The following is a 27,774-nucleotide window of genomic DNA, read 5'->3' as shown; positions in this document are numbered from 1 at the left end:
GAATCCTACTCTACCCCAACTTGATTCCTATTTTCTTATAGTGAGTTTTTTACAACTCGTTAAAAATGGCCCTCAAAATTAAATATTTGGGTAAATCATAAGAACGCAAATATTTCTTTTTTTTTTTAAATAAAAAATATTGTCATTTGAACGTAAACAAAATTAAAATTAGTGTTAGTAATAAGGGGTTAAAACTGTCAGTAGGGTCGCTATGTGTCAAATCTTGCTGGAGGGTGTGATACTTTAAAATGCTGCGGACGCCCAGTTGCATTCCACCGGCAATACTACTGACTCCAACTCATTAGCGTCCACGTCGGGAACCCTGGACAATGGGATCACATCATGACGGTGTGATCACAGGAGATTACGAGAGGACTAAAGACAGAAAAATCCACCAGAGAAAGCAACGGGAAATCACTCTAGTCATATTTTCCCATGAATCACTACAGTGAGTAAGCAGTCGTCCTGGATGCGGAATATAAAAATACCGTGGTATAAAAATGCTTTCGCTGCAGTGATCGGCAACGTCGGGGGGACCCGACAAGGCACCGAAAGAACAATAATATAATAAGAACTTGTGTTTTACAAAATAAAATGTATTTATTAGTTTGCTTTTTCTCATTTTTTTAAAACAATACTTTCTTTTCAAAACCTGATTGAAATAAATAATATTAAAAGCAATAACGCTGTGAACATAATATAAAATGTATTTACTAAACTATAAATTTAATGTAATAAGCCTATGTAACTATAATATGTTATACGCAACTACTATGGGGAGCAAGGTATCAAAATGATATAAACAGACTACAAAGACGACAAAATAAAATATTAAAGTTAGTATATGACCTTCCCTATCTAACTGCAACTAGAGAACTTTTTAAACAAACTAAGCAATTAAATATCACTGAATTTTTTCAGCTAGAATCATTAAAATGTATTCATAAATTAGCCACTAATGCAATTGTAGACGAAGAACTAAAAATTGTAAAAAAATGTAGTCAACATGGGCATAATACGAGAATATCAGAAAAATATCATAGATAACTTTCTAAAACAAGACAAGGACAATCAAGACTAATAAACCAGGGACTAAAATTATACAATAAACTACCAGACAAAACTAAACAAAAGACTCGGACAAACTTTTCAAAAGATGCAAAAAAGATTATTTTGAACAACGGAGTATGAATAAAAAATGTTTATATAATTTTCGTAAAATGAATGTAATAATCCGTAAGGGGTTATAAATAAATTTTCAAAGAAAAAAATATACATGTATAATTTTAACGTATTTAAAAAAAAAATAGTAGTGTTTTATGTGAATTTACACTCACTTCGTTTCTACTTGTAATGTTTCATTTTATGCATTACACGGAATTACTTGCCTTGTTTCAAAAACTTCAAGTGTCATAAACCAACAAAATTTCAGGAGACTGTCTGAATACCATGGTTTTATTATGGTGTTTATATAAGACATCCTTTGATGAAATAAAATGATGTATGCTTATATTTATAGTACACTATTTAGGAAGTTTTATAAATATTGCATGTATGTTTAAATATTAAATAAAATGTTAGTGTGGCATTAGCTGTTTTTAGACAATATTCGGATGTTTTTTTTACACCACAACAGGCCAGGAAGCCCAATTACAGTGATAGATTACAACCCAGAATACCCAGACTTGAGAAAAATAGTATTTATTTTTTGTGTCCTCACCGGGAATCGAACGAAAAGTTCTTAATCTCTGTTATAATATTTGTTATTTGTTTTGTTTTTTAAATATGAGAAATGTTGGTGTTGGTTATCCGAATGAAGACAATTTTTTTTAGACGGACAAACAAATAAACAAACAAACTCAACACAGGACTTTGGTTCAATGGAGTTGGGATTTATGTCTCAATAAATATAAAATAAGTTTATCATGAAATAAATAAAAAAATAAATACAAACATATATTTTCAGTTTTATAAAATAAATATAGGCGAATTATAAAAAAATAGATTGGAATAACCCTGCAATGATAAATACACAGGTACATATTTAAAAGCAATTAAAATGCAAAATAATATCCATTTGGTAATTCTCGATCTGAGTACGGCCCATTGTTTTGCTGCGAACTGTAGCTAACTTAATACCCAATAGTCATAGAATGGTTTTCCTACGTTTGAGCTCCTCTCTAGGTTACGCATTATTACTCTGAGCATGATTGAACTTCGCTCCATTTGGTTTATCGATGCAGAGCCCTATGACCACTGGGTGCGGACGGCGGAATAAATTAAATGTTATTGGATCTTAATTATAATCCGAATGTAATTGTCTGATAAACGGGGCCGAGCGCTAAATGGAGGAAGTTAGAATACCGCTTTTCCTCTTCACCATTCTTTGTACCAGGAACACAATCGGTGAAAGTTCAAACTCGTGATGCGTGTTGTGTGGGTCCGGACCGGAGCCCTAGCCTCGAGCTGTCGTAGGGAGAGGGCCCCGAATCCTCAGGCCGTGATTCCCCGGGGTTTATTCCTAAAACATGGAAAATACGTTTATCAGACCGATTATTCACTGTTCACTGTTTGGGTGCCCGGCTTAAAGAATACATCGGTATACTATCGCTAATCGAACGTTTTTGAATTTTTTTTTTTTTATTTATTATGGCTTTTACCATTCTTGGTAGTTTTAGGCAGAAACACACAATATTTACAAATTTTAAATGGCAACAATACAACACTACAGAAAACAAGACAAAAAAATCAGATAAACCTTGTACAACTTTAGATTGCATAGAATATTATAGATCTAAAAAATTTAATAAAATCGAACGATCTAAATGAATTGTTTAGTTTAAAATTCAGAAATGACGAATTGAGACAATTTGAAGTTTTGTTCGTTTTTTAGAAAATAATTGGGTTTTTTTTTGAGAATAATAATAATAATCATGGTTTAATTACCAAAATAACAATTTCTTTATCTACTACATACACACCTAGGTAATAGATTTTTCTGGATCATGTCTAGTCTGCCTAACTCGGTAAAACCTGTTTCAAGGCAGACATTTTTATACAAAATAAACAATAAAATTACTCCCCACTAGTTAATTTATTATACAGTTAAACAATATTAATTTATACAATTTATTATTTAAAAACGTTTATGAGTAAATTTTCTGATTTTTCTCTACCTAAACCCAATAGAATTTTTTTAAACAAATTTATTTAATTGTATCCGGGTCATGGTTTAAATGTGAATTTTGGATGATATCATATTGAACGAATATAAATAATATTTCATACTCTCTGTTATATTCACAGACGTCACTTCAATTGATTATTATATAAATATTTATTTAAACTTCCATATTAATAATAATTTATTTTCATGCGTCTAAGTATATTTATTTTTCTTTTTAAAATTATGAGAACTGTCTTCCTCAGATTTTACGATAATAAATGATTAGATTCTGTCTTAATTATTTCGTATTTTATTTCTTTCAATAAATTAGTCAAATGAAAATATTTTTAGCATCCAAAAAAATATAGATACTCAGTGTAATTTGTAACAGTAATTTTTTTTTTGGCAACAGCGGAATGAATTAGGTTAAGTTTTATTTGTGTATTAGTAAAATAAACTGCCTAAAATGCTGAATATATATATATATATATAGATCTTCTCACAGTCTAAAGCTTTTTTGTGCATTTATTTGTTATTTGTAAAGTAAAAAAACTGCTATTTTTTTTATTCCGAAAATATACAGTTATACACAGTATTAAAAACAAAAATTTTGTAAGAAAAAAAGAGCAATTGAAATTTTACATAATTAAGTAAAAAAAGTAAAAAATGAATGTGACAAAAAATAAATTAATAAAAAACTTAATTGAGAAAAGGAGAATGGTTAACATTTACGTTATCCGCGGAGGTAATTAATTTTTGGTAAATAATACATAGAAATACCGAATGCACACTCTGAGTTATCCACGTTCAAACATACACAAACACATACATTACATGCGGTAGATATACATATTATCAAGCACTCAATATGTACATGCACCAACTATCCCAAATAATCAACATGAAGAAATTTTCTAGTTCAATAATGTAGTTAAAAATATTATACAAATATATATATATAATATATATATTTATATATATATATAATATAAACAAATATGTAAAAATAAACCCAGCCAGTCTGCAAGCCTTTAGACATACTCAAACATTCTTGAATTAACTACCTGGTAAAAAAAGAAGTATAAAAAATGGAAAATGGTTTTCAGGCGTTGCCTAGTAGGTGATTTTGTTCAGCCGTATAAATCTCACCCACGTGATAAAGGTTTCAGCTCTTTTACTTCACAAAAGTCAACAGATGGAAGAGTTAAGGAAATGTGGATGTTAAAACATGGACAGAATGGTAAATGTTACACAGTGTGTAAAGTGGCTAATTAAACCAGCCAATGACAGGTCATAAGTCCTGTAAATGCCTAGACTTCCATATTACCTTATCAAAAATGTTTTCCCTCTCTGTTGAAATAAGTAATTAAAAAAACAAATAATGTTAAAACGTTTATGCTGAGTCCCTTACATTTTTTATTTACTCTTATTTCTCAAAAATGTATTCTGATATAAAATTCCGCAGTGAGGAATACATTTTTATGAAATTATGTTATTGTGTACCTATGTGTACGAGTATGACTATAAAATGGTAAAATTTCTCTTTATGTTGAAATGTGAACAATATTTAGTTTTGATGATTTTGTTCAATGTCAAAAATTTAACAAAAGCGTCTGTCTGACGAACGACTGACGATCGCAGCAGCGCCGGGGGTCCAATCTTCACCCAATGCGAACGTTTTAGATTTACCTCGACCATTAAACCGAATTTAAATTGAATCGTGTGCCGGCAGTTAATCGATCAAGGTTGGCTGATGCGGAATAAATGGCACTGAAGTTGGTACATTACAATACTTGCGCCACTTATACAGCGCACAATGAGAACGGACCGGCATCGGCAGTCGGCACTGTTGTGTTCCTATTCTGAGCGTTTTTTGTAGTCTGCTCTGGTGAACCAAATCTAGAAAGAAAAATCACAGATTTATTTTAAAAATAATGATCAGCTTTACTTCTACACGAATACAATAATACATCTACATAATAATACAATACACAAAACGGGCGTCGCACAGGGGTCGATCCTTGGACCAAAAGAGTTATAATTATTATTATGGATAACTTATATAGCGCCATTTTCGTTATATAATACCTCAAGGGCGCTTTACATAGTGATTTTAAAGATAAGTAAATTTAATTGAAGCTTTTTAATTTTTTATTTGATTCAAACAATTTATTTTGTTGACACATAATACGGATTTTTTCAAATTATTTAGATTTTCAGACCATTTCCTAAAATTCGTAAATAACGTGAGCTGGAAAAATGGAAATCGATTTGTGGTAAAGTGGGATTTGAACCTCGGACTTTAGGCCAGTGAGTCCACAACACTACCACGGGATCACAACCCAGTTGAATGTGAGTGTTCAATCAAACCAAAAATGATGAATATTACACAGTGTGTAAGATGGCCGCTTAACCCAGCCAGCGACAGGTCATAAACTCTGTAAATGTTTAGACTTCGATTATTATTATTATTATTATGGACAATTTATATACCGCCCCTTTTGTAGTATAATACTTCAAGGGCGCTTTGCAAAGTGAATTTATAAAGAAATATATTTAATTTCAACTTTTTTCATTTGTAATTTAAGAAAAACAATGTACTTTGTCATCACATGCTAAGGATCCATTCAAATGAGTTAGAGAACAAGTAGGTTTTAAGTTTTTTCCGAAACATTACTTCACTTTCACAGCCTCGCACCTCTGCTGGGAGAGAATTCCATGCCATAGGGCCTGCGCCCGCAAATGCGCGTTCACTTAATTAAGTGGGCTGTTTGCGTAGAGGTATAATAACTTTTCCTCTCGCCGTAGACGTAGCTGATCTAAGCGTGAGACGCCTGTCAGCTAGTTCATCTGGAATGCATAGTTCCCTTAGATATTCCGGAGCAGAGCATATTGTATACACTTATAGTCTCAAAAATCTGTCTCAAGAATGTAATACATATTTACTTGCAGACAACACGGCCATAATGATGATATTTTATTTTTATTTTATTTTATAAAAAACCCACTGTAAATATAATGACACATAATATATAAGAAAAGAAGTTTAGTAATTTTATTTGTGTGACGTTTGTATTCATGTGTATGTGAATGTGTGTATGCGTGAATGAATGAGGGAGAGGATACATGTGCATGTGGGAATGAATGAGGGAGAGGGTGCGTGTGTGTGGGTGCGTAAGTATAAAAAAAATAATTGTTTAAAACCTATAAATTGTATTAAATATGGTACAATAAAGAGCTTAATAAAAAGTTAGAAACCTTTTTGTTAAAATTCAAATGACGAAATGATATAAATTGTATTTTTTCCACAAAATGCAGTAAATTCGAAATAATGACAACAATAAAATAAGGTTTGACAATACGCGAACGTTGATTTAAAACAAACACACAGATGCATATTATATGCACCGACATAATATATAAATAAGAATAACATATAAGTTTAATAGAAATGATTCGGATTATAAAAATCAGGTGTCACAAACAGTTGGCCCGCAGTACGGGGATTCATAATTATATTAAAAGATCTTCTCACTATGTAAAACTTATATTTGTTCAGGGATAGATAGCAACGGAGAGGAGGATGCGGACAAAGACAATTTATTACCTATGGCAGTTTTGATAAATTTAATATTTTTGGTAAATATATCTATGTCGTTAAATTTCCTGTTATACGTATCCATAATGCGGTTAATCGTAGCGTTTTTTGACGAATTTGTTCTGTATTTAGGTATGTGGAAAAGTTGTATATAACGCGTTTGTCTCTGCGGAATGCGGGTAACCGATTCGGGGGAATCTATTTTATCAGATATTATGTTGGTGAGTAACACTATAGCCGTAGTTCGTCTGTCAGCGAGAGTTTGAATATTATGATATCAAGTGAAAATGTAACAAATGCTGAACGTAAGCTTCAAAAAGATTTCATTCAACTCTTAAAATGGTCCTAAGATAGTGGTCTAATTATAAATTTTAACAAAACTAAGGTATTAGAATTTAAGGCCACACTTACGCGTGTTTTCATAACGAACCTAAAGGCACTGCGTCATGTAAATGTAACATGTTACAAATTGTAAGTGATTGTAAATACCTTGGCTTAACATTTGACAGAACTTTCAACTTTGAAAATCCCATTAACATCATCTGCACGAGGCTTAGAGTATGTATGTTAAAACTTCATCAGCTGAAGAAAATATTACCTTTTAAATTACTTTAGTTAGTTTACACAAGTCCTGCAGAATCAATTATATTTTACGGATTTCTGTCTTGGGGAGGAACTCGTAAATGATACGTTGATAGAATTTACAATCTTCAGAAAAGACTTCTCGAGATAATAATTGAAAATGAAGAAATCAAAAAGATTTTTCAAAGAAGATGACACAATCCTATTGAAGCATTGGGGGGTACTTCCGGTGAAGCAACTTTACCACTGTAAGCTAATAAAAGATCCTGCTCAGTCACCAACATGGAACAAGATCGATAACAGCCACGAAACTGGTAGAGTCTAGAGCACAAACCTTCTATGTAAGCAGGACTACAGAATATTTTGTACCAAAGCTATTTAATAAGCTTCTTGCCGAGGTAAACTCTATCAGTTTGCGGCAACGAAGCAAACGATTGAAGGATTTCCTCATCAAGAATCAAAACTTCAAGGTGTAACGTTGTGTTTATCCAGTCTAAATATATTTATGTTGTTTAATTGTTACAGTGGTTTTTGTTTCTTTTTTGTTTTTGTGTTTATTTAATATTTTGTTATAATTTACAATTAACAAAAAAAAAATGTAGTTAAAATAAATTTTTATTTATTATTAGTTTGGCATGATCAAGATTTTATTTACTTTAGTACATTATTTTGAATATGTTTTAATTATTTTTTTTAATATGCATCTTATTAAAGTCGTGAAAAATAAAAAAATCAAAAATAAGCTAATATAACAGTTACTTAGAGTGTAAAGTGAAGCCTTGCATATGCCTAGACTCATACTCTCCATCAAGTAATTTCAATTAAAATTACAATATAACTCCCTTTTCAAACATTTATTTAATATTCTATTTCCGACCGGTTTACAGACTACACAAGCATTTTTATCCGGACATAATTTTACCTCGATAAAGAAGCTTGTGGAGCTCCAAGATCGGTCGGTAAATAAAATGTAAAATATCGATTGATTTAATGTTTATTTTGTAGAGCTGCCTTAACAAGGCGAAACAATTTTCACGATGTTTTGTTTTTTATTTTTATTTATTTTTAAAAATAAAATAAAGTGTTCACTAGACTCAAATCAGCATTTGATTTCTTATATTATAAGTTGAAATGGTAAAAAATACGTAAAAAACAATGTTTTTAATTAAATTAAATAACCTCAGAATTTTTCACAGAAGATTTATCATCGAATATTCTGCAAAGCTCAATCAATGATACGTTTACCATCAGCAAGCTCTGTGCTATGGGAAATTTGATATATTTTTATTCGTTCCTTAAATTAGAGCATTAAATTGTCTGGCAGAGTTTCTTGAAAACTACTTTGAGCGGCGTCCCTAGTTTTTCTGAATCAACCAAGGAAAGAAAGTTGTGATAGATTTTCAGAAGCAGAACTCACCGAGAAGAACGGGAACAGAATTTGATTCATCATTTTCATTAGCACGCAGAGTAGTTACAACAAAATTTAAAAAAAACATAGCTCTGATAATACGGTAAAAAAATGGTTATTTAATTAGTAGTCAAAAAATAAATTTAAAAAAACCAGTGTACTTCCTCATTTAAATTTACAATTAAATATATAAATCATAGAAAAACTTAATTTTTTTGCCAAGCTGTTTTGTCTACTAGATATACTTTAATAATTGTATAATAGTCTTTTCTAAACAGCTTGTGTTTAAAACTTTTAAATTTGCTTGTTGACAAAGCTTGAATATAAATCGGTATTTTGCCATAGTAGGGAATACAGTTTACTCGAAAAGAATTACTAATTTTTTGCAGCCAAGTAGTGGGCGTGAGCACATATAGTATTTCTTTGTTTCTTCATACTATAGAAATCTCTATTTTTTTTTAAGTCATTAATATTTTTGTGTACGTAAATTATATTTTCGTAACTATATTGACATGTAACCGCCAATAAGTCTATCTTTTAAAACTTAATATCTCTGAGTTATTTTAAGACTTCCACGACTCTTTAAAAATTAATTGTATAACCATGAGGAGAAAAACAGTCTCAAAACTCATTGTACAAAGATGTTAGAAGGTATACAATGGGTTACTTGAAGAAATAGAAGGCATATATATATGTATTTTTTAAAAATAATTTGAAAAAAATATGTTCGTGAGAAATTTTGATAAAAAAAAATTGCAATTTAATTAGATGTTTATATTAGTTCTTAAGATGCTATGAACTAACTCAAAGAAGCATAAATAAATGCTTTGAGATTGTAGTACTGTAGTAATGCAACGTATTTATGGATCAGAAGATTGTAAAATCGAACTTTATTCACAATTTGACTGCCCCTTTTTATTTAAAACTAATTAAGAATTATACTGAATTATTAATTGGATTTATTTCATCGCAAGGGTAAAACTTTATATCTCTTTCCAAACTCGTTTTGAAAATATATTATTGATGAGGTTGATGTACGCGCTTATAAATGAATATATATGTCGTCTTATATTCGTACCGTGCGATTGGTCTTAGGTTTGATTCCTGACAGGATTGACATGAAATATTTGTTTAAAAATGTGTTTTTACACAAAAATATTTCATAGTCTACCTAAAAGTATGACGATCAAACGCTGCGGCTGTTGTTTAAATGCAGTGCCCAATGCACAATTAGGTGCGGAAAGCTTTAGGCTTAAGCTTTAAGTAAGGGAAAAATTTACCAATGCAAAAAATCATAACTTTTAAATTCAAATTTACATAGATTTCGGGATACAAAAAATAATCAAGCCTGTGTAGTAAAATGTTGAAGTAATACAGTAAATGAAATTTAAGATTAGAAGTACAACCACACAATCAACTTAGGCGTAAACAATACAAACTTAAATATTTAAATTATATTATAGTAACAAAATAAAAATATGTCACTAATATGAAATAAAAACTATTTTTTATAGCTAATAAGCATTTACTAAAACACCCACATATACGAGTATATTATACATGTGTTCTAAATTGTACTTGGCATTTTTTTTTTATCAAAGTTGAGACAAAACTTCACGCTTTATAGACACACATTACTTTCAATAAAAATAATTTTGTAGGTTTTTAATAAATACCATTTCTGTAATGTCTCACCTTTAGGACGAAAACGACTCAACTCAAAAAAACTTTTTGGGAAATTGCAAAGAAGAATGTCAATTGTGACACCTTCGCATTTCTTCGTATTTTTCAAAGTAACCACCAAATTTTGAAGGCATTCAGAAATGAATCTATTAAAAAAGCGTTATGAAAATTGATTTTTATCATTTTAAACAAGACGTTTATTTAATGAATCACTATTAGATTGAATAAAATGTAAACAAAAGCACTTTGATAAATAAGATGACATAATTTTTATTAGGTCAGATTAGGTCACCAAGCACATGTTTTTATTTATTGACGAAATAACATAAACGTAAACATGTAACTAAGGTTATCGATAATTTAAATAGTAAAATGACATATACTTAAAAATAAGTCACTAAAACTTTTGGTAAGTCGGATCGAAATAGTTGCAATGCTAAATTGATCGTTTCAATATTTTTTTATTTATTAACTTGCCATTTGTATTGTAACAAAATCAACTTAATCGGCTTTTGGTCACTATATGTTTGTCTGCGTTACGTCTTTCACACAGCAATGTAAACACAGCACTTATAGCACTTACGTCGCTTCCGTACTGACACCAAATCTAAATTCTCTGAGTAAAAAATAGACTGATGTAACGGTTTTGTCTTATTTCCAACCGAATGTTGCGTTTTTTTAAACGCAGAACGATGGATAGTGTTCATTGAAAACGTATTATGATCTTAACTCATTTTAAGCCTTTTTTAGTTAAGTCGTTTTCGTCATAAAGGGGCAATGTGTGTTTTTTTTTATTACATTGATTTTTTTGCTCTATTTTTGGACTGTAATTTACATTCAAATTGATACTGGAAGGTAACAAAAACATACCTACAATAAAAACATGAAATTAAAACCAATGCTTTTTAGTGGGTGATTGCATGAAATGAACGGTCTAGACATGAAAGCATGGGTGTTATGATAAGTATACCCTTGGCGGTAAGCCAACCATCTCCATAATACAAGGTGATGAAGTATTGATATCTGATATTTGCATATTGGAAAGCGCAGTGTTGTTCAACATTTGCGCTGTCGAATCCCTTAAATTACTTTTAGAATGGATAAATTAAAACAAATAAAATTAAACAAATTAATCCCGTTTCTTATCAGCAAAAAAAAACGGCTAAATTTGATTAAAACATTGTCTTTAAAGAAATCGTTCACGAAAAAAAAAACAATGCACCAAAAAGCTCTTGGTAACAATTTTTACTAATGTTCTAGAAGAAGTCAAGGAGAAAAATTTACCTAGTGGTTTGACTGTGGGATTTTTTTTTATTCATGCATATAAAAAAAAGGTGCAAATGAATATATGATATTGAAGTTTTCATGCATTAATGTATCAAACCAATCAATTAATTAATTAATTACTCTACTTTTACTATTTATTTTATAATGGAGTCTATGTGGTGATTTTAACAAAAATAGCCGTTTTTATATTATCCATTATAAAAAAAGGAGTACTGAATGATCAGACGACAGTCCAGTAACATAATTTTATTAAGAGTCGAATGCTGGATCTCATTTACAATAGCTAAATACGTTAATCACGCATCAAGACGGACAAACTAGATACTTTAATTTTTGTGCAATAAAACTGTATACGTATTTTTATTATTATAATTAAAATGCAGTTCCCCTAAGAAATGTCAGTAGAAAAACTAAATCTACCTTAAAATACTGCTAAAAAAGTCCTTTTGCATACCGAATGGAATGACGATAAATTGAACGCACGTAAAATATAATGTTCAATAATATATTTTTATAATTTATAAAAACAATAAGTATAATAATCAAATTTTGGCATATTATGGCAAAATACGAAATCATTTATTTTTTTGAAATAAGATTAACACTAAGCGAGATATTACATCAAATTTTGTATTCTGTGAAGACTAGTGGGGTTCATAGTGCATTTATCGATGACACGCACACGTGTTATAATTTCACCTGAAATAAAGGCCAACGACTGATGAATCAAGTCATCATTTCATATGGAATACAATATATTATATTCTGCAAAACTAACAGTATTGTACATAAAACGTCCGTCTACGTAAGATCACTGTCCTGCAGTTCATCCGTGCCATGGAGATATGGAGAACAAAGGAACGCAGCCTATAAAGAGACCACAGTCAGCCATAACAGTCTGCCCTACAAGTCAGCTTAACGCAGTCACTCAGTTCCAGCGAGGGGTTCAAGTGCAGTCAGTTCAACTCGTCATCGTCGTAACACTCGCGTGACATAATTCAATTCATTACTTATTCGCCATGTAATAAATAAACGCATCAAACATCAACCTCGTGTCGTCTGTCGATCTCCAACTGGAATGGGAGCTCCAACCCCTAACAACAATCGAAATTCTACACACTAATGTGACATCATAGCTACACCAGAGTTAACCGAGCTGCTCAATCTGTGATGTGCAAGCTTGTTAATTTGGCGCGTACCTTGATTTGAGGAATTCTGGAATGTTAAATGAAGAGTGGAGGATAGGCCACAAGTACAAAAGATGTGGGTATCACAATCAGATGAATGAACTGTAGGCACTGTCAGTCATCAGCCGTCGGCCTACGGACCATCGGCCTAGTGTCAGCCTAGTGTCACGAGTGCCAGTGGTGTCACCGCGGCCCTACTGCGCCACCCACCCGCGGGGAACAATGGCACTGGACACGCCCAGATGTGCCAGAATATAGTGTAGCCGACAGTACTGTGAATAAATTAGCAATAGCATTGCGAACTCCCAATTATTTTATACTATGTATTTAGAAACTGCTAAAAGTAATTGCTAATTTTAATTATTTTTCTCAATGACACTTAAGATAATTTCTACGCAATAAGACAGACATAGAAAATGCGAGTAATATAACAATACATTTACCGAGGATGATATTTTTTTATGACAGTGTATGTAAATTTAAGCAAAAAATCATAGAAATATTGAGAGAAGCAGATATTCAATTAATTTGAACATTATATTATATTCAGTATTCATTTCTTATCTTTTACATTTGCAATATTTAACTTAATTTTAATTATTGTCTTAAGTATAAACATTTTTTTGGCGTGCGCATGAGTGTATGTACATACTGTTTATTTACCCGATAAAAGACATCAATAAAATCGAAAAATCAACAACAAAGATACAAAGACAACAAAAAAATCATGCAACTAAAAAGCAACTTACTTCAATTAACTCCTACGACTGGACTCAAAAACAAGCAGTTTTACATAAAATATTTACAAAAATTGAGATGATAAAAATTCTCCACAATATTGCATTAGAAAATTTACAAGACTAACTTGCGAGTTCCAGGCCGGTTACCCGATTTAATAAACCATTATATGTAAATGTATTTACAACAAACTACAATGCACATTCGCCAAAAGGGAGAATTCATGCGTTTGCAAATGAATACGCAAATAATGTAGATATATTTAATATGACACGTTTGAATTTTAAAAGGCAGTGTATGAATTTACTATCTTCAAATTGAAATACCTGAATAATACTATGTTGATTTAAATTGTTTACCGTTTATTGACTTTTATCCGTATTCTAAATTAGTATTTTTCCAACTACTCTTAATTTTAAGATTCTTTTAAAATAACTTATACGAAAAAATGCACTTCTTTTATATAATTTTGACAGCGCCCCCTGTTGGCCAATCGTACGTTCCGTGCGATATTAAGACATATGAATCCCTATCCAACTGATAGCGATATTGCCAGGCTAAATGTGACTATAGTCTGATACATAATAAAATACCCTTATACCATACAGTTTACTTTTACATATTCATTGGTCCTAAGGTGTTCATGTAAAAAAATCTTAAATAATTCAATAAACAAAAGCTTTTGAACTAGGGCTGCTTTTTTTAAATGCTTTAGTGGTCGTAGAAAACGCTATTATAGCGCGTGTTTACGTACTAAATACGCGGTCGAGAGAGCGTTCTGAATACAAAATTCTGTATTACAAAAGTAAAATTAAGTTTTCAGTATGTTAATTAGAAAATGTACACAATTTTTCCTAAAAATGTTCAGTTACAGGTTACCGAGAAAGATACTTTATTTTTTCATTTTCGTTCATAAAAATCGATATTACTTTACACTTCACTAATATAAAAATATTTTTTTTTGGTTTTTATTTTTTTTTGAGACATAAAATTATTTTATTGTATTTAATATACTTATATTTTGTACCTTTTAAAGAAAAATAAATATGTATTCTTTTCTTTTTAAAATTTTATCTGAACACATTGTTTAATTATTTTTTTTACATCTAAATATGTTCTTTATACAAAACTGCTATGTTATATATATGGTATTAATGTAAAGTAATACTTTTCTATTCAATTTTTAAGTTTTTCACATTATTTTGAAATGTTTATATTATTTTTAATATGTATCTTTTTTAAGGTAAAAGACACTGCGTGCCGCGTATATTAATAAATAAATTAAAAATATATTTAAATTTGTTTCAACAGAGAGGGAAAATATTTTTGAGAAGGGAACATTTATAAGTCCATATTCTCAAAAATGTTTTCCCTCTCTGTTGAAATAAATTTAAATATGAATACTTAAACATCGTTGAAAAAAAACATATTTTTGGCGGATAATTTTAGAAACAAATAATTAAAAACAAAAATAAAAACTAACCAATATTCCAAGAGGGACTTTCATGTATATCATTTCCCATGCTAAGTTAATAAATTTCGCATTTACTAGGTATACCTATAAATAAAAATAAAAATAATTAAAGTCGCTATTACTCATTACTCCAGTATTTCGCTTGGCTAGGCATACTAGAATATATGATAATGTAGAATGATCATAATTGGTTCTATATGAAGATAGAGAATAGAAATGATTGCCTTAAGTACATAGCGGTATGCTCAACAATAAGTCTGTATAATGCGACTCGATAATAGGTATGCAGATATGAATTTATTCCAATGACGCTAAATTCAAGCTTTTATGTGCCTTAGAATGCATAATGGCGGGTACAAAATGTGTTCAGAAAATAACGGGAATTTTGAAATTTCGCGGATTTGGAGAGTCCGATTGTCAATTTAAAAAAAATATACATTGGTATACATGCCTCTTCTTGCCTTTTGTATGCTGACGATGCCGTGCATTCTTGCTAACATCAAAGGGGAACTGCAATTCTTGGTAACAAAAGTCTACGATGTGTGCAAGGGAAGCAATTTGCTGATGAATATCGATAAATCGAATGTGATGGTTTTTGAAAGAAATGAAAGTATGACTAAATGTGAAATCACTGTGAATGTAGTTATACTAAAACAAGTATAGGAATTTGTGTACCTGGGAAGTATGTTAACCAGAAATGGAATGACTGTGAAAGATATTAAAAGGAGGGTGAGTGCTGGGAACAGAGGGAATGGAACACTAAAATCAACCTTGGCAAATAAATGTTTGCCGCAATAGGCAAAATCAGCTGTTCGCAACGGAGTCCTGGTCCCGACTCTGATGTATGGGAGCGAAGTATGGACTATGGTAGATCGTACTTCTTTTTCTTTCTCTGTTTGTGACGGTAGGCTGTCCTGGAATGATGACAACAACAAATTTTCCTGGTGTAAAAGAACTTATTTATTATATTTTTTATATGATAATGCATTTGATGTAACTAATCACAGTCGGCACGTATTTGAAGACTTTTAAGTAGTTTCGAGCATTTTTTCATAAGTTCCAAAATATGACTCCTGGGGATCCGTTTTGAGTCAAGTTGTTGGTTGTGAAAAATTACTACTCCTTTCACCATCATCATCCTCATTCCTTTTCTGCACGTAATAGTGCATAGGGCACTGCATTGATACATCAATCGCAGCGTATCTTGATCATTTTTGTAACATGAAAGCAATATGATGATCAGTCTTACACTTTAGATACAAGTCCAGGGACTATCAAATATTCTAGTGTAAAAACACCCTTTTGAATAAATATTTCATGTCAATCATATCGGGAATTAAACCCGAGACCTCTTGCGTGGTAGGCGATGACCATTACACCACAAAGCCGACAACTACTCCTTTACAAACCTAAATATTATAATTACGATAGCAAGTAAGTTTTTTTTTCAAATATTTTTGGGTTTTGATTATTATCCTAACTTGATTTTCATTTTTAAATAGTAGGTTATTTACAACGCGTTGAAAATGGTCACCAAATTTAAATATTCGGGTAAATTATAAGAACGCTTATATTTTTTTTTATTAAAAAAAAAATAACGATGCAAGATAATCCTTTATTTTTGTAAACATTCCGTATTGAAAATATAACAACTTTTTTTATTGTAAAAAAACTAGAAAATCATGTAATCATTTCAAGCTATACATAACATAATTTGAAAAAAAACTTTACAAAATCTGTGCTCCGGGATTTTGGTTTTGTTTGGGTTAAATATTTACTTGTCAATCCCATCAATAATCAGCTTACATAATATTAAGTTATTCTCTATTACCAATTAACGATAAGCATCTTTTTTTAAACTAAAATTGGTCGCGGCTCTTTGCATGTAGGAAGACACGCATTATGCGCAAACTGCAGACGCGTTTTGTCCTGTTAATATCTCGGATACTTCCTCATTCCAGAGCATGAAAGTATTAGTTGTGCAAGAGCGATGTGATGTGTGGGTCGACTAGGAAGAATAAGCATTGTCTGCTCTCTTGTGGTTCATACCTCGGGCGAATACACTCCTTATGATAAATTGACATAAAACAAGAATTGAGATATTTATTCGCAGTACGAGTGCTTACCTACTACCCACTACACCCGCGCTCGCTAACCTAACCTAACCTAACCTAACATAAACTATCAATATTTTAATAAGGAATCCCATAACAGTGGCGAACGGTGATTTTATTTACAGGTAAGTTATAAACAATAACAATTCAATTGTACCTAAATAGTAGGTATATACTAAAATGTATATATACTATAAATTGCTATTTTTTCTGTGGTTTGGTGTGATACAACAACTTTCATCTATGAAATCAACGCAAAAAACGTAATTTCAATATATATTTTATTATGTAGCTATATTATCCATTAATTTAACCCATAACTTGTATAAACGTTTATAAAAAATAGCAGGATGAATTCAGTCAGTATTAAGTATTTTCATTACGATTGAAATGTCAACTGGCCGATTTGTTCTACAAATGAATAATGCCAAAAACGTCCACGTCGAGCGCCACATGTGTTGCAAGTCATATGTCAAAAGTATCATCTCAAAGAAAAATAGTCCTTAAGAAATAATGTTCGTAATACTGTTTTCCAAATCGAGAATCTTCAAAGAATTTGTGTAATCAGGAAGTTTACTCTAGGAGAAAAATCCCGCCGCTGGGTTCAAGTTGTTCGAAATAAAGTAGACTTATTTGTATGAAGAAATAAGCTGGAGTAATCAGCTAGTTCTTTGGCTCATTGCTGGCGCTGGGCGTGCTTTATCAATAGTTTTAGTTTTATTTGAAGAAAATACAAATAGTGGCAATGATTTATAAGAAAAAGTAATTATTTGTTTCTTTTCCTGTAAATAATGTTACTAATCGTGAGATGCGCATAATCGCTTCTCTACGCGGTTCTTTCCTGTCAAATAGGTACTATGAATATCGATTTAAATATATGAAATGGATTTACAACAAAAAAAACGTACTTTAAAAATCAATCAAATCAATCAAAAATATTTTCAGTCATAATTTTCAAAATATATTTTTTTTAAATACACCTTCACGAAAACGCGACAGGATTGGTCGAAACGCGACATGATTGTCACGCGGTTTTTACGAAGGATTTTGACGTTGTGAATGATATATTTGTCGTGCATCTGGGTAATATACTGTACGAGCTGAACCCGGCAACGCTTTGCTATTGCAAGATTTGAGTACATACTCGTATGTATATATTAAATAAACACAATCGAAAGTTTGATAGCAATTATTGGATTTAGTTAAAATTAGTAATGTACATATGCATTATTATTTTTCTGTTTCGGATTACATAAATTGTTAAGATATGCGGTGACAGGGTATTTTGGTAAACAGGCATTTTTTCAATTTTAAACATTGTTTTCCTGTTACTGTTTTGAAGATGCCTCCCCAATGCTACGCAAAACAGACAACTGCATTTCGGACCCGGACATTTTATGCGTAACTAAAATAGACAAAATCAACGTTTCGTTGTCATGAAAAAAGATGGTGTAACTTTTAGTTAATAAGTAGTAATTTTCGATAGCTACTTGTTAATGATTGAATTCCAAATCCTAAAATTATTAACATTTAAATATTTAATTTAAGTAGGTACCTAAGTACTTGTTTATGTTTGAATCCCAAATAATTAATTTTCAAATTTAGAACGTCAAACTTGTTCTTATTACAAACAGGGGTGTATTTTTTCAGTACCGCGATTTTCAAAAATGTATCGAAAGTCAGTTGATATTATTTTATTGTTTCCAAAAATCCAGTACAAAGAAATAAACGGATGGAAATTATAAGGAATTTAAGGAAATAGTCTGATTGGAATCTATTTCAATCAAATGTTTGTAAAAATTCAAAAACAAACATTTTTTATGCCCCTAAAAATAACATCTTCACATTTTTTTATAACATGCATTTTCGGCGAACGCAAACCTGGCGATGGATAAAAAAACCATTCGAGCTCCTACATTTTTTCGGACTTAATAAAATTGAAGATTTCAATATAAACACGTTAATTGCAAAATTCTACATTTCGCTGAAAATCGCACGTAAATCAACCCAGCAGCTATTGGGTCCATTAAGGACACACAAAAGAATATTGCCTTTTTTATATATAGATTTATAACCTTTTCTTCTAGAAATAAAACTAGTTGTAAAATCATTAATATACGGTAATAGAAGGTCTCTTCATACAAAGTACGTACCTACTGGAATTACAAAACGTTAAATTTTAATGTGGATCGTGACGTATATTTCCAAGGAGCCGTGGGTGGCGATTTTAATTCATAATTTAAAAGAAAAAAAGTTATACTTCCCTATTTCCTTACAGGTAAGCAAAACCAAAAAACTTAACCTCTGAGTTTTAAGAGAATGTACTTAAGGCACTAACTAGCCTGTCCTCGACGCGACGCTAAGTATTTTATATACTTACAGTCCTACATCACGCTTTTTCCAAAAACTTTATAACTCAAACCGACGCGACGCGAGTCTAGCTTAAAGTTTGACTCCAAACCGACGAGCCGAACTCCGAAGAATAAAGAAACCGTTCAAAAAAGAGGTTTGAATCCCACTCTACCCTAACTTGATTCCCATTTTCTAATAGTCAGGTTTTTACAATTTGTTGAAATTTATTTTTTATTCCTTCTCTTTTCCTGGTTCCTCCTTTCGTCTTCACATTCTTTATCCTTTGAAGTGTATAACATCATATACTTCATATATACAAGCTTTATCTCATCATTAAAAAAAGCAGTTTTTTAGACGAATTACGTTTATTCAAATATTAATATTTTCATGTTTTTTTTAGACAAATTTTTGACCAGTCTGTTTTTTGGTTAGCTGGAAAATATTGCTCTTAGCATTAAATCCGCTAATGTACTTATGTACTTGAAGATTTAAATTAATTAATAAATAAATAAAAATTCCCCCAAGATTGAAATATTTAGGTAACTTATAAAAACGAAAATACGTTTCTTTTGTATATATATTTTTTACTGACCTTTTAAATACATACCACAATATTGATAACAGTGACATCCAATCGAAATAAGAATTATAATGTAGATAAGGAAAGGGAACCATTGTAGCTCAGAAACCGGTCGGTAGTAAACTAATAATATATATCATAATACCATCAATTAAATCTAATTAAATCTCATAAATATTTTGAGCTTGTCCAAATTTTTGTAGACAAGGACTGGATTCAACTCCCAGGGGAGCTGTTAACATTAACATATTACAACAGAGATAAAGAATATTTTAGCGAAGGTAATATTGAAGTCTAGGCATCTACAGGGCTTATGATCTGTCATTGGCTGGTTTAAGTGACCACTTTACACACTGTGTATCATTGACTATTCTGTCCATATTTGGCCATCTATATTGTTGATGTTTGTGAAGTTAGAGTGTTGAAACCTTTATTTATGCGGGTGAGATTCATCTAATTGAATTATTTCACTTACATACTAGGCAACGCCTGAAAATGATATTTTTTTCAATTTCTATACTTCTTCCTGGACCAGGTGAATTTATCAACAATATTTTGAGATTTTCCAAATTTTTGTAGACGAGGACTTAAAGACAAGAACTGTAAAAGAAATGGGCAAGGAATGGAATTGAAGGAATACAGATGTTCAAATATAGGCAGAATGGTGAATGTTACGCAGTGTGTAAAGTGGCCACTTAAACCAGCCCTTTTTAAGTTTATCCAAATTTTTGTAGACGAGGACTTAAAGACGAAGACTCTACAAGGAATTGACAAGGAATGAAATTGAAGGAATACAGATGTTCAAATATAGGCAGAATGGTGAATGTTACGCAGTGTGTAAAGTGGCCACTTAAACCAGCCAATAAGTCATAAGAATTAGTGATAAATCATAAGCCCTGAAGATGCCTATACTTCTAGATTATCTTCTCTTAAATGTTATTCATCTCTGTTGTAATATGTTAAATCTAATAAAGTTTTAAAATAATTGTTTATTGAATGGAGTTCATGTTTGTTTTATTACGTAACCCTTTTCGTAACATATTTGACGTGTCTGTCAATTGTTTATTTGTATCTTCTATCTTAATTTTCTTCAGCTAGATTTTGATTTCTCTTTTAATATTTCGTTGGTTATAACTAGACTTAGTTTTATGTGGAAGCATATTAAACAATTTGAAAGAAAAATAATTTTAGTACCTTTGTCCAAATGCTGTGTAAAAGGGAGGAATAATGACAATGAAATTATTCCTTGCCCTTATTATATAATATATTTATGTCCCTGAGCAGGGGGATGATGATGTCCATTTCCAAATCTTTCAAGCAGAATTATTTTAGCGTATATTAGGCACATCTCAAGCACATCAAAGGCTTTAAAAATTTCTGTAGATGGGGTTCTTATTTATACCCTGAGAATAACTGTTACCATACTATTTATAATTATCACTTAAACAGGTGCTACAATTTTGCTAACCGAGTTTTACTATGTTGATTCTCGTACATGTTCACTATTCAATATATAAATAATGCCATTAATGGAATTTAAATAAACCAGCACGCCGTTTCCCCGTAAGGTTAGGGAGAGAGGATAGAACGCCAGATCATTTTATCTTTGCATACATATCTCGCTTCCTCGACCTTCATACATCTACTCATGCCCGCGCGCCCATTATTCCGACTTTTGACATGTCCATCTTCGAGTTTTTGATGTCATTCTCGGTATTTTTCGTTTTCTGCATCCATCAACATTCGCATCGTAAATATTTTTAGCCGTTCTTTTGCTGTCCATTCGCTCTACATGTCCAAACCAACGCAGCACCCCTTTCTTGATTCTGTCGATAATGCATGTCTCAGCTTTACACAGTTCACGGATCTCGACATTAGTGCACCTATCATACATCGTTTTAGCACACAGTCATCTGAGGAATGGCATTTCGACAGCATTTAACCTACTTTCATCATCATTTTTCCAATTCCATACTTCGCTCCCATACATTAGAGTTGGCACTAGAACACCATTGTTATCTGCTAGTTTAGCCTCCTGCGATAAACATTTGTTTGCCAAAGTAGATTTTAGTGCACCGTTCACTCCTTTCAATATTTTTCTCGGTCTTTCCATCCCTAGTAAATATGCTACCCCGATACACAAATTCTTCTACCTAATTCAGAATACCCCCGTTCCAACTGATTTCACATTTTGTTATGCTCTACATGTCCAAACCGACGCAGAGCCCGTTTCTTGATTTTGTCGATAATGCTTATCTCAGCCTTGCATAAAGTACTGATCTCAACATTTGTGCATCTGTCGTACATAGTTTTTTTTTTGAGTTTATAAATAAATAAATATATTCTGGTACATCATCATCATCATCATTCCATGTCCGCTCCCTAGTTGGAGAATATGGTATCCACAAATAGCCTACATGCATCTCTATCGGCTGCCAACTCCTTTGGGTCCTCATAAGTAAGGTTTTTGTCCCAAAGTTTTGACATAAACTGCCAACGAACGGTCAGCAGTGGAGGCAAGCGTGGTTAAGGCTCTCAGAAGGCATCCGCAGTATATGGCTTAGCCAACCGTGTCGACAGCCGTCACGGAGTTTGCTGGGTCCGTTCTCTTATTACTTAATTCCTCACAATGTCAAACCACTTCACACCCGAGATTCTTCTGAGACACCTTTTCTCGAAACTCAGAACTTCGTTGTTTTGGGACTTAGTGAGGTTCCACGATTCGCATCCGTAGAGAAGAATAGGTTTTATGTAGGCGTTACATAGGCGGCATTTGGTTCCTACTTAAAATCAAATATATTTTGGTGCAATTTTTAATATTCTCAAAAAAAAATTCTCATTTCCCGTCGTGTTTTTGTTTGTATGTACATATAATTTAATTATATGTTTTTTTGTTTCAGAATTTGCATTGTGATCGGACCTGTAAGAAGCATGTGGAGGAGAGGGTGTGGTTTAGTGAATTTATTTAGATTTAATTGATTCAAGATGCTTAACGTAGTACCGGTGAGTATTTTACAATATATTTTAAAATAATTAATTGCCTTCATAGTCATATATTATGTATTGTTATTTAGTGAAAATAATAGAGTCAAGAGTCGATTATTGTAATGGTATCTACGCAGGTCTACCAATGAATAAAGGGACTCTCCTCAACTCTTTACTAAATGCTACAGCGAGACTTATTTTCGGGATCTCTTGGTTTAGTCATATCTCTCCACAACTTCGGGAATAGCTCTGGCTTCGTTTTCTACAGAGGGTGGAATACAAACACTTTTGGCTTATGCATAAGTCACTGCACAACTTTGCTCCGAAATATCTAAGGGATCTTTACACTGCAGACGAACTAGCTGACATACTTCTTACGCATAGATTAGCCTTGGTATTGAGTCTTTATTTAATAAAATACACATAATTACAATATCAATACATTAAAAGAAAACAAAGTATTAATCATATTTTGTCCCTATAAACTATGAAATAATAATTTGTCATCGGATGCTCAGACATTAGTTTTAATTAAGAATCAAATAAAAGAGTACAGACATACCATAACACATAATAAATAATAACCATATACTTGTTATTTTGTTTTTGATGATTTGAAAAATAAAATATATTATTAGGAAGATAGAAAAGAAAAAAACTCAACAAAACTAGATAAAATGGTTAAAATAGTTTTTTTTAAATGGAAATAGAGGAAAAAAATATAATTAAAATTAAATAATATTTTTTATTTTATTGAATAAACTTTTAACATAAGAAAATAAATAAATACATGCATAAATAAAAGGTGCTCATTAATGTAACCAAAACAAGATAAAAAAATAAAACAAAGTAAATCGAAAATTTCAATTCAAATCTAGAGAAAAAACAAATTAAAAATATCCATTAAAATTAAGGTCTAAAATATGTAAATAAAATTACAAAGAAAGAAAGAAAACAAAAGGTTAATAAAAAACTAGTTCAAATGTATTTAATGAGATAAAAATACTGAGTTTAAGAATGTTGTTCGTAAAAAATAAATCAATCTACAAACGTTTTGTCTTTTAACCACTTTCGTAATATTTTTTTTTAATTATTATTAATAGTAGGTATCATAGACCCATTACTTTAACGATGTAAAAAAGAACGTTATTGTTCCCTATTATTTATTTATTTTCATTTGATTTTAGCCCTTCCGAGCCCAAGAGGGTATCAAAAACCCCTAAGTAGCATATGTTTTAAACAATTTTTTTGCTAATCACAACGTCAATCTCATGTTTTGCATAAACCTACCTAATGATAAAGAATCCATTTAAATTATTAAAATATTTTTCTGTCAAATTCTACGACAATAACTCACCATTTTTTTATTTATCCCCATGCAAACAGCAAACATTACAATTCATCGCTCTGCAGTTTCATAATCTTTGTTGTTGGTTGTTCTGGAAATGTGTCTTAGCTGGTATAAAAAAATTGGCATTTAACTTGATTATTATTCTATGAATGTAACGTGGTTGTCATTTTCCATTCAAGTTCCTATGCAGTAAAACATGGACACTATTTTTAAAGCGTTTTTATGGTTATTAGAACTGGTTTCACTGAACTATATCCTGTTTATTTTTAATCACAATATTATATCGATGATGCGTGCCGTAAATTAACCCTTTGCCACAAAACAAATATAATCTGCATGATATTTTCTTAATCCCGAAATTGTGAAGTATTCATACAACAATTCATAATGCATAATAGCAAAGTATAGTATACACTCATACAGTTGAGAAAAAAACATTAGGTAATTTAACCAGCTGGTTCGAGAAGAAGCATACAAATTAAAAGTATATTCAGGCGTTACATAGTATTTAGTCAGATGAATCTAACCAACACTTTAAACTTATTGAACCTAACTGAGTGAAGAATTGGAGATTTTTTAAATTTATTTAATATTGACAACCTTACATGGAACTGCCCAAAACTATTAGCATTTATTAACTCAAAGGTACCTAGATGAATGACTTTTCAAATAATTCCAATTAATTGCAACGATTCGCGAACAATAAACACTTCTAATGCTGTTCTTAATCGAATCCAGGTACTCGGAAATAACTATTTTGAGATTATAGATATTTTTAACATAAAGTATAGTTTATATAAATAAGCTTTATTTAAAAAATTTTTAGGCTATAGTAATGTACCTACAATATATATTTTTAATTTTATTTTGTTTCCTATTTCCCTTTTTTTCTACTTTTTGTATATTTTTGTGAACACGAGTTGCATATTTTTTGGATAGTTGTTTTTAAAATGAGAAAAAAAATTTTTTTCCAATAAATTGGTAGAATTATGTTTTGTATTTTTTATTTATTCAATGTGATTAAAATATATCTTTCTGTCATTTAAAAAAAACTATTTATTCACTTTTTGTATTTTTAAATGCCTCTTAATGATTTTTTCGCTAAATATGTTAGCGTGTTCATTGTATGAAACCACATATTATGTTCATTGTTACATGTTTATTTACTGTATATTATTTGAAGTGCTTATTTCTTACACACTGTATTTTTTACATGGTAATAGGCATTACTTGCCTTGTATATTAATAAAAAAAATAAAAAAACATCATTTAAGGTTTCAACTCTTTTATTTTACGAACATCAGCAATTATTAAGAAAACCTCCCTCCACTTACAAGAGTTCTCGGGGAATCTGTCAGTCACGCTATTTCAACGATTTAACTCCCTTATTTTAATCAAAATAAAGTATAAAAAGAGCATGCAATCAATAAATACACGCCTTTCCTACCCTAATCTCATTTTGTAAAAAAAAAAACAAAAATCAATTTAACTGCATTAAATTGGAAATTGAAAAAAATGAATTTTGATTTTATAAATCAGACAATATGTTCTTCATCTTTTTCTTTTTCCCATTCGCTCCTGTTTGGAGCATGTGGATATCACCAGTTGCCTCCGGGAGAACCTTTTTTTAAAAAATAAATAAACCACTAAGCCTCTATTTTGCGATAGAGGGGATATGGAAAGAGGTAATGAAAAATACCTCACAACACCCAGACCAATTGAAAATAAAGTCTTGCTTGGATTTTCTTTATGCAACTGGCGGGAATCGAACCCACGACGCTAGTTTTACAGTTGGTCTAACCAACTGCGTCACGGCGCCTATCAAATGATTTTTTTTCTTCCAAATCACACATATCATTTTTTAAAAATAATTAATGAACAAATCAATGATTCGTTTATATTTATTGGCACAAAAGTCACAATAGGATAAAACTTTTGTGTTGAGCTGAGACAAATATATAAAAGTATTGACTTTTTACTAAATAATACTGTTTTGTTGCGTACCTAGGTACAAATTGGTTTTTAAAAGAAGAGAACAGATTATTTCATGATTTAGAGTGAATTTAGACAATCTATAAACAAAAGTAGCAACATGCCTCGGTTTGGTTTGTTTTAGACACAAAAGGGTTAAGAACAGCAAAAATCTAACCTCGCTAAAGTCACCAGACCGGCCCCGCATAGCGCTGCCCATGGCTGCTATAGTGTTTATAGTCTGTGCGTCTATAGCCTTTAGCCGCAGCCGTTCCAAGTAATTGAAGTATTGAACGAATAGTGAAGACAAAGGACAGTTGACATCTGCCTTCATCGGGGTTGTGATTCTGAATCGGCATATCGATTTCGATAAAAAAAAAAGTATTTATTAACTCTCCCTTCCCGGTGATGTGTGACTAGTACATATTGCATATAACATATTATTATAAATCTGAAATATGTAAAATACTCAATTAAAATTTTCGGTTTTCTTTTGTTAAAAAAATTTACAACTCGATCGAGACAATTTTTTATTAAATTTCACAGAAAAAACATTTTATTAGAATTTGGGGATAAATCACAAACACAATTAAAAACTAATCGATGTGTTGCATTGTCGCTGCGGTGAAGTAAAAAGATACCGAATTTACAACTATCTCAAACATTATTTACGTCTCACTTTCGATCCTATAGATATACTCGTGAGTCAGAGAGATAACGTCACGTGTGACGCAGGCCAGCCTGAACTACCACCAAAAAACGCTGAGTCAATATCAAATCTAGCTCAGTTGCTCTCGGAGATCCACTAAGGGTGGTCCGTTTATTCACGCTGTGAGCGTTGGCAAATGGTTTCTCTCTTTATGGTTAGCAAGTGTTTTTTTTTTTTAATTATCACATTTGATTTAAAATATAATTGATTTAAGCAATTGCCCATGAATGTTCTATTTTTTAGATTTTAAATCCCTCATTTTTCTATGTGTGTTGACTGTACAGCACCGGAACGGGCAGATTTAGCACTGTATAGAAGGATCAAATCGTGATTTTAATGTTGAAACATGAAAAAAACTTGAAAACATTAAAAATCGACAATAAGCAAACAATAATAGTTTGGCCCAATTTTGTTTCGATTCTTATGAAAAAACATTTAGGCTGTGTTAGTTTTTCAATTAAATATATTATTTTATTTGATTACAAAACTTCAAAAGAAGTGTCAAGGATACAAAAATGAGGATTTTTGAAACCCCTTCTTGTTTGCGTTCAATCAAAGTAAGAAAGCTATCAAAGCTTGCTCCCGATAT

The 27,774-nt window shown here is 31.1% G+C and overlaps 1 protein-coding gene across 5 annotated transcripts in view; it reads left to right on the top strand.

Annotated features, from left to right (window-relative positions):
- The window catches only part of ASPP (Ankyrin-repeat, SH3-domain, and Proline-rich-region containing Protein), a 704,899-nt gene that overhangs the window by 83,749 nt on the left and 593,376 nt on the right, over positions 1-27,774 (top strand). For all 5 annotated transcript variants that reach the window (XM_088232182.1, XM_088232180.1, XM_088232181.1 and 2 more), the window contains exon 2: positions 23,070-23,172. In XM_088232182.1, coding sequence (XP_088088308.1) covers positions 23,155-23,172 — 18 coding nt within the window. In that variant the 5' untranslated portion in view covers positions 23,070-23,154. The remainder of the gene's footprint in view (positions 1-23,069; positions 23,173-27,774) is intronic.

The sequence above is a fragment of the Micrasema longulum genome, unplaced genomic scaffold, assembly GCF_059751315.1.
Source record: "Micrasema longulum isolate JH-2025_06_02 unplaced genomic scaffold, ASM5975131v1 h1tg000955l, whole genome shotgun sequence".
NCBI classification, from domain to species: Eukaryota; Metazoa; Arthropoda; class Insecta; order Trichoptera; family Brachycentridae; genus Micrasema; species Micrasema longulum.
Note: the sequence above shows the minus strand (reverse complement) of the source record. Positions and strands in the feature narration are given on the sequence as shown.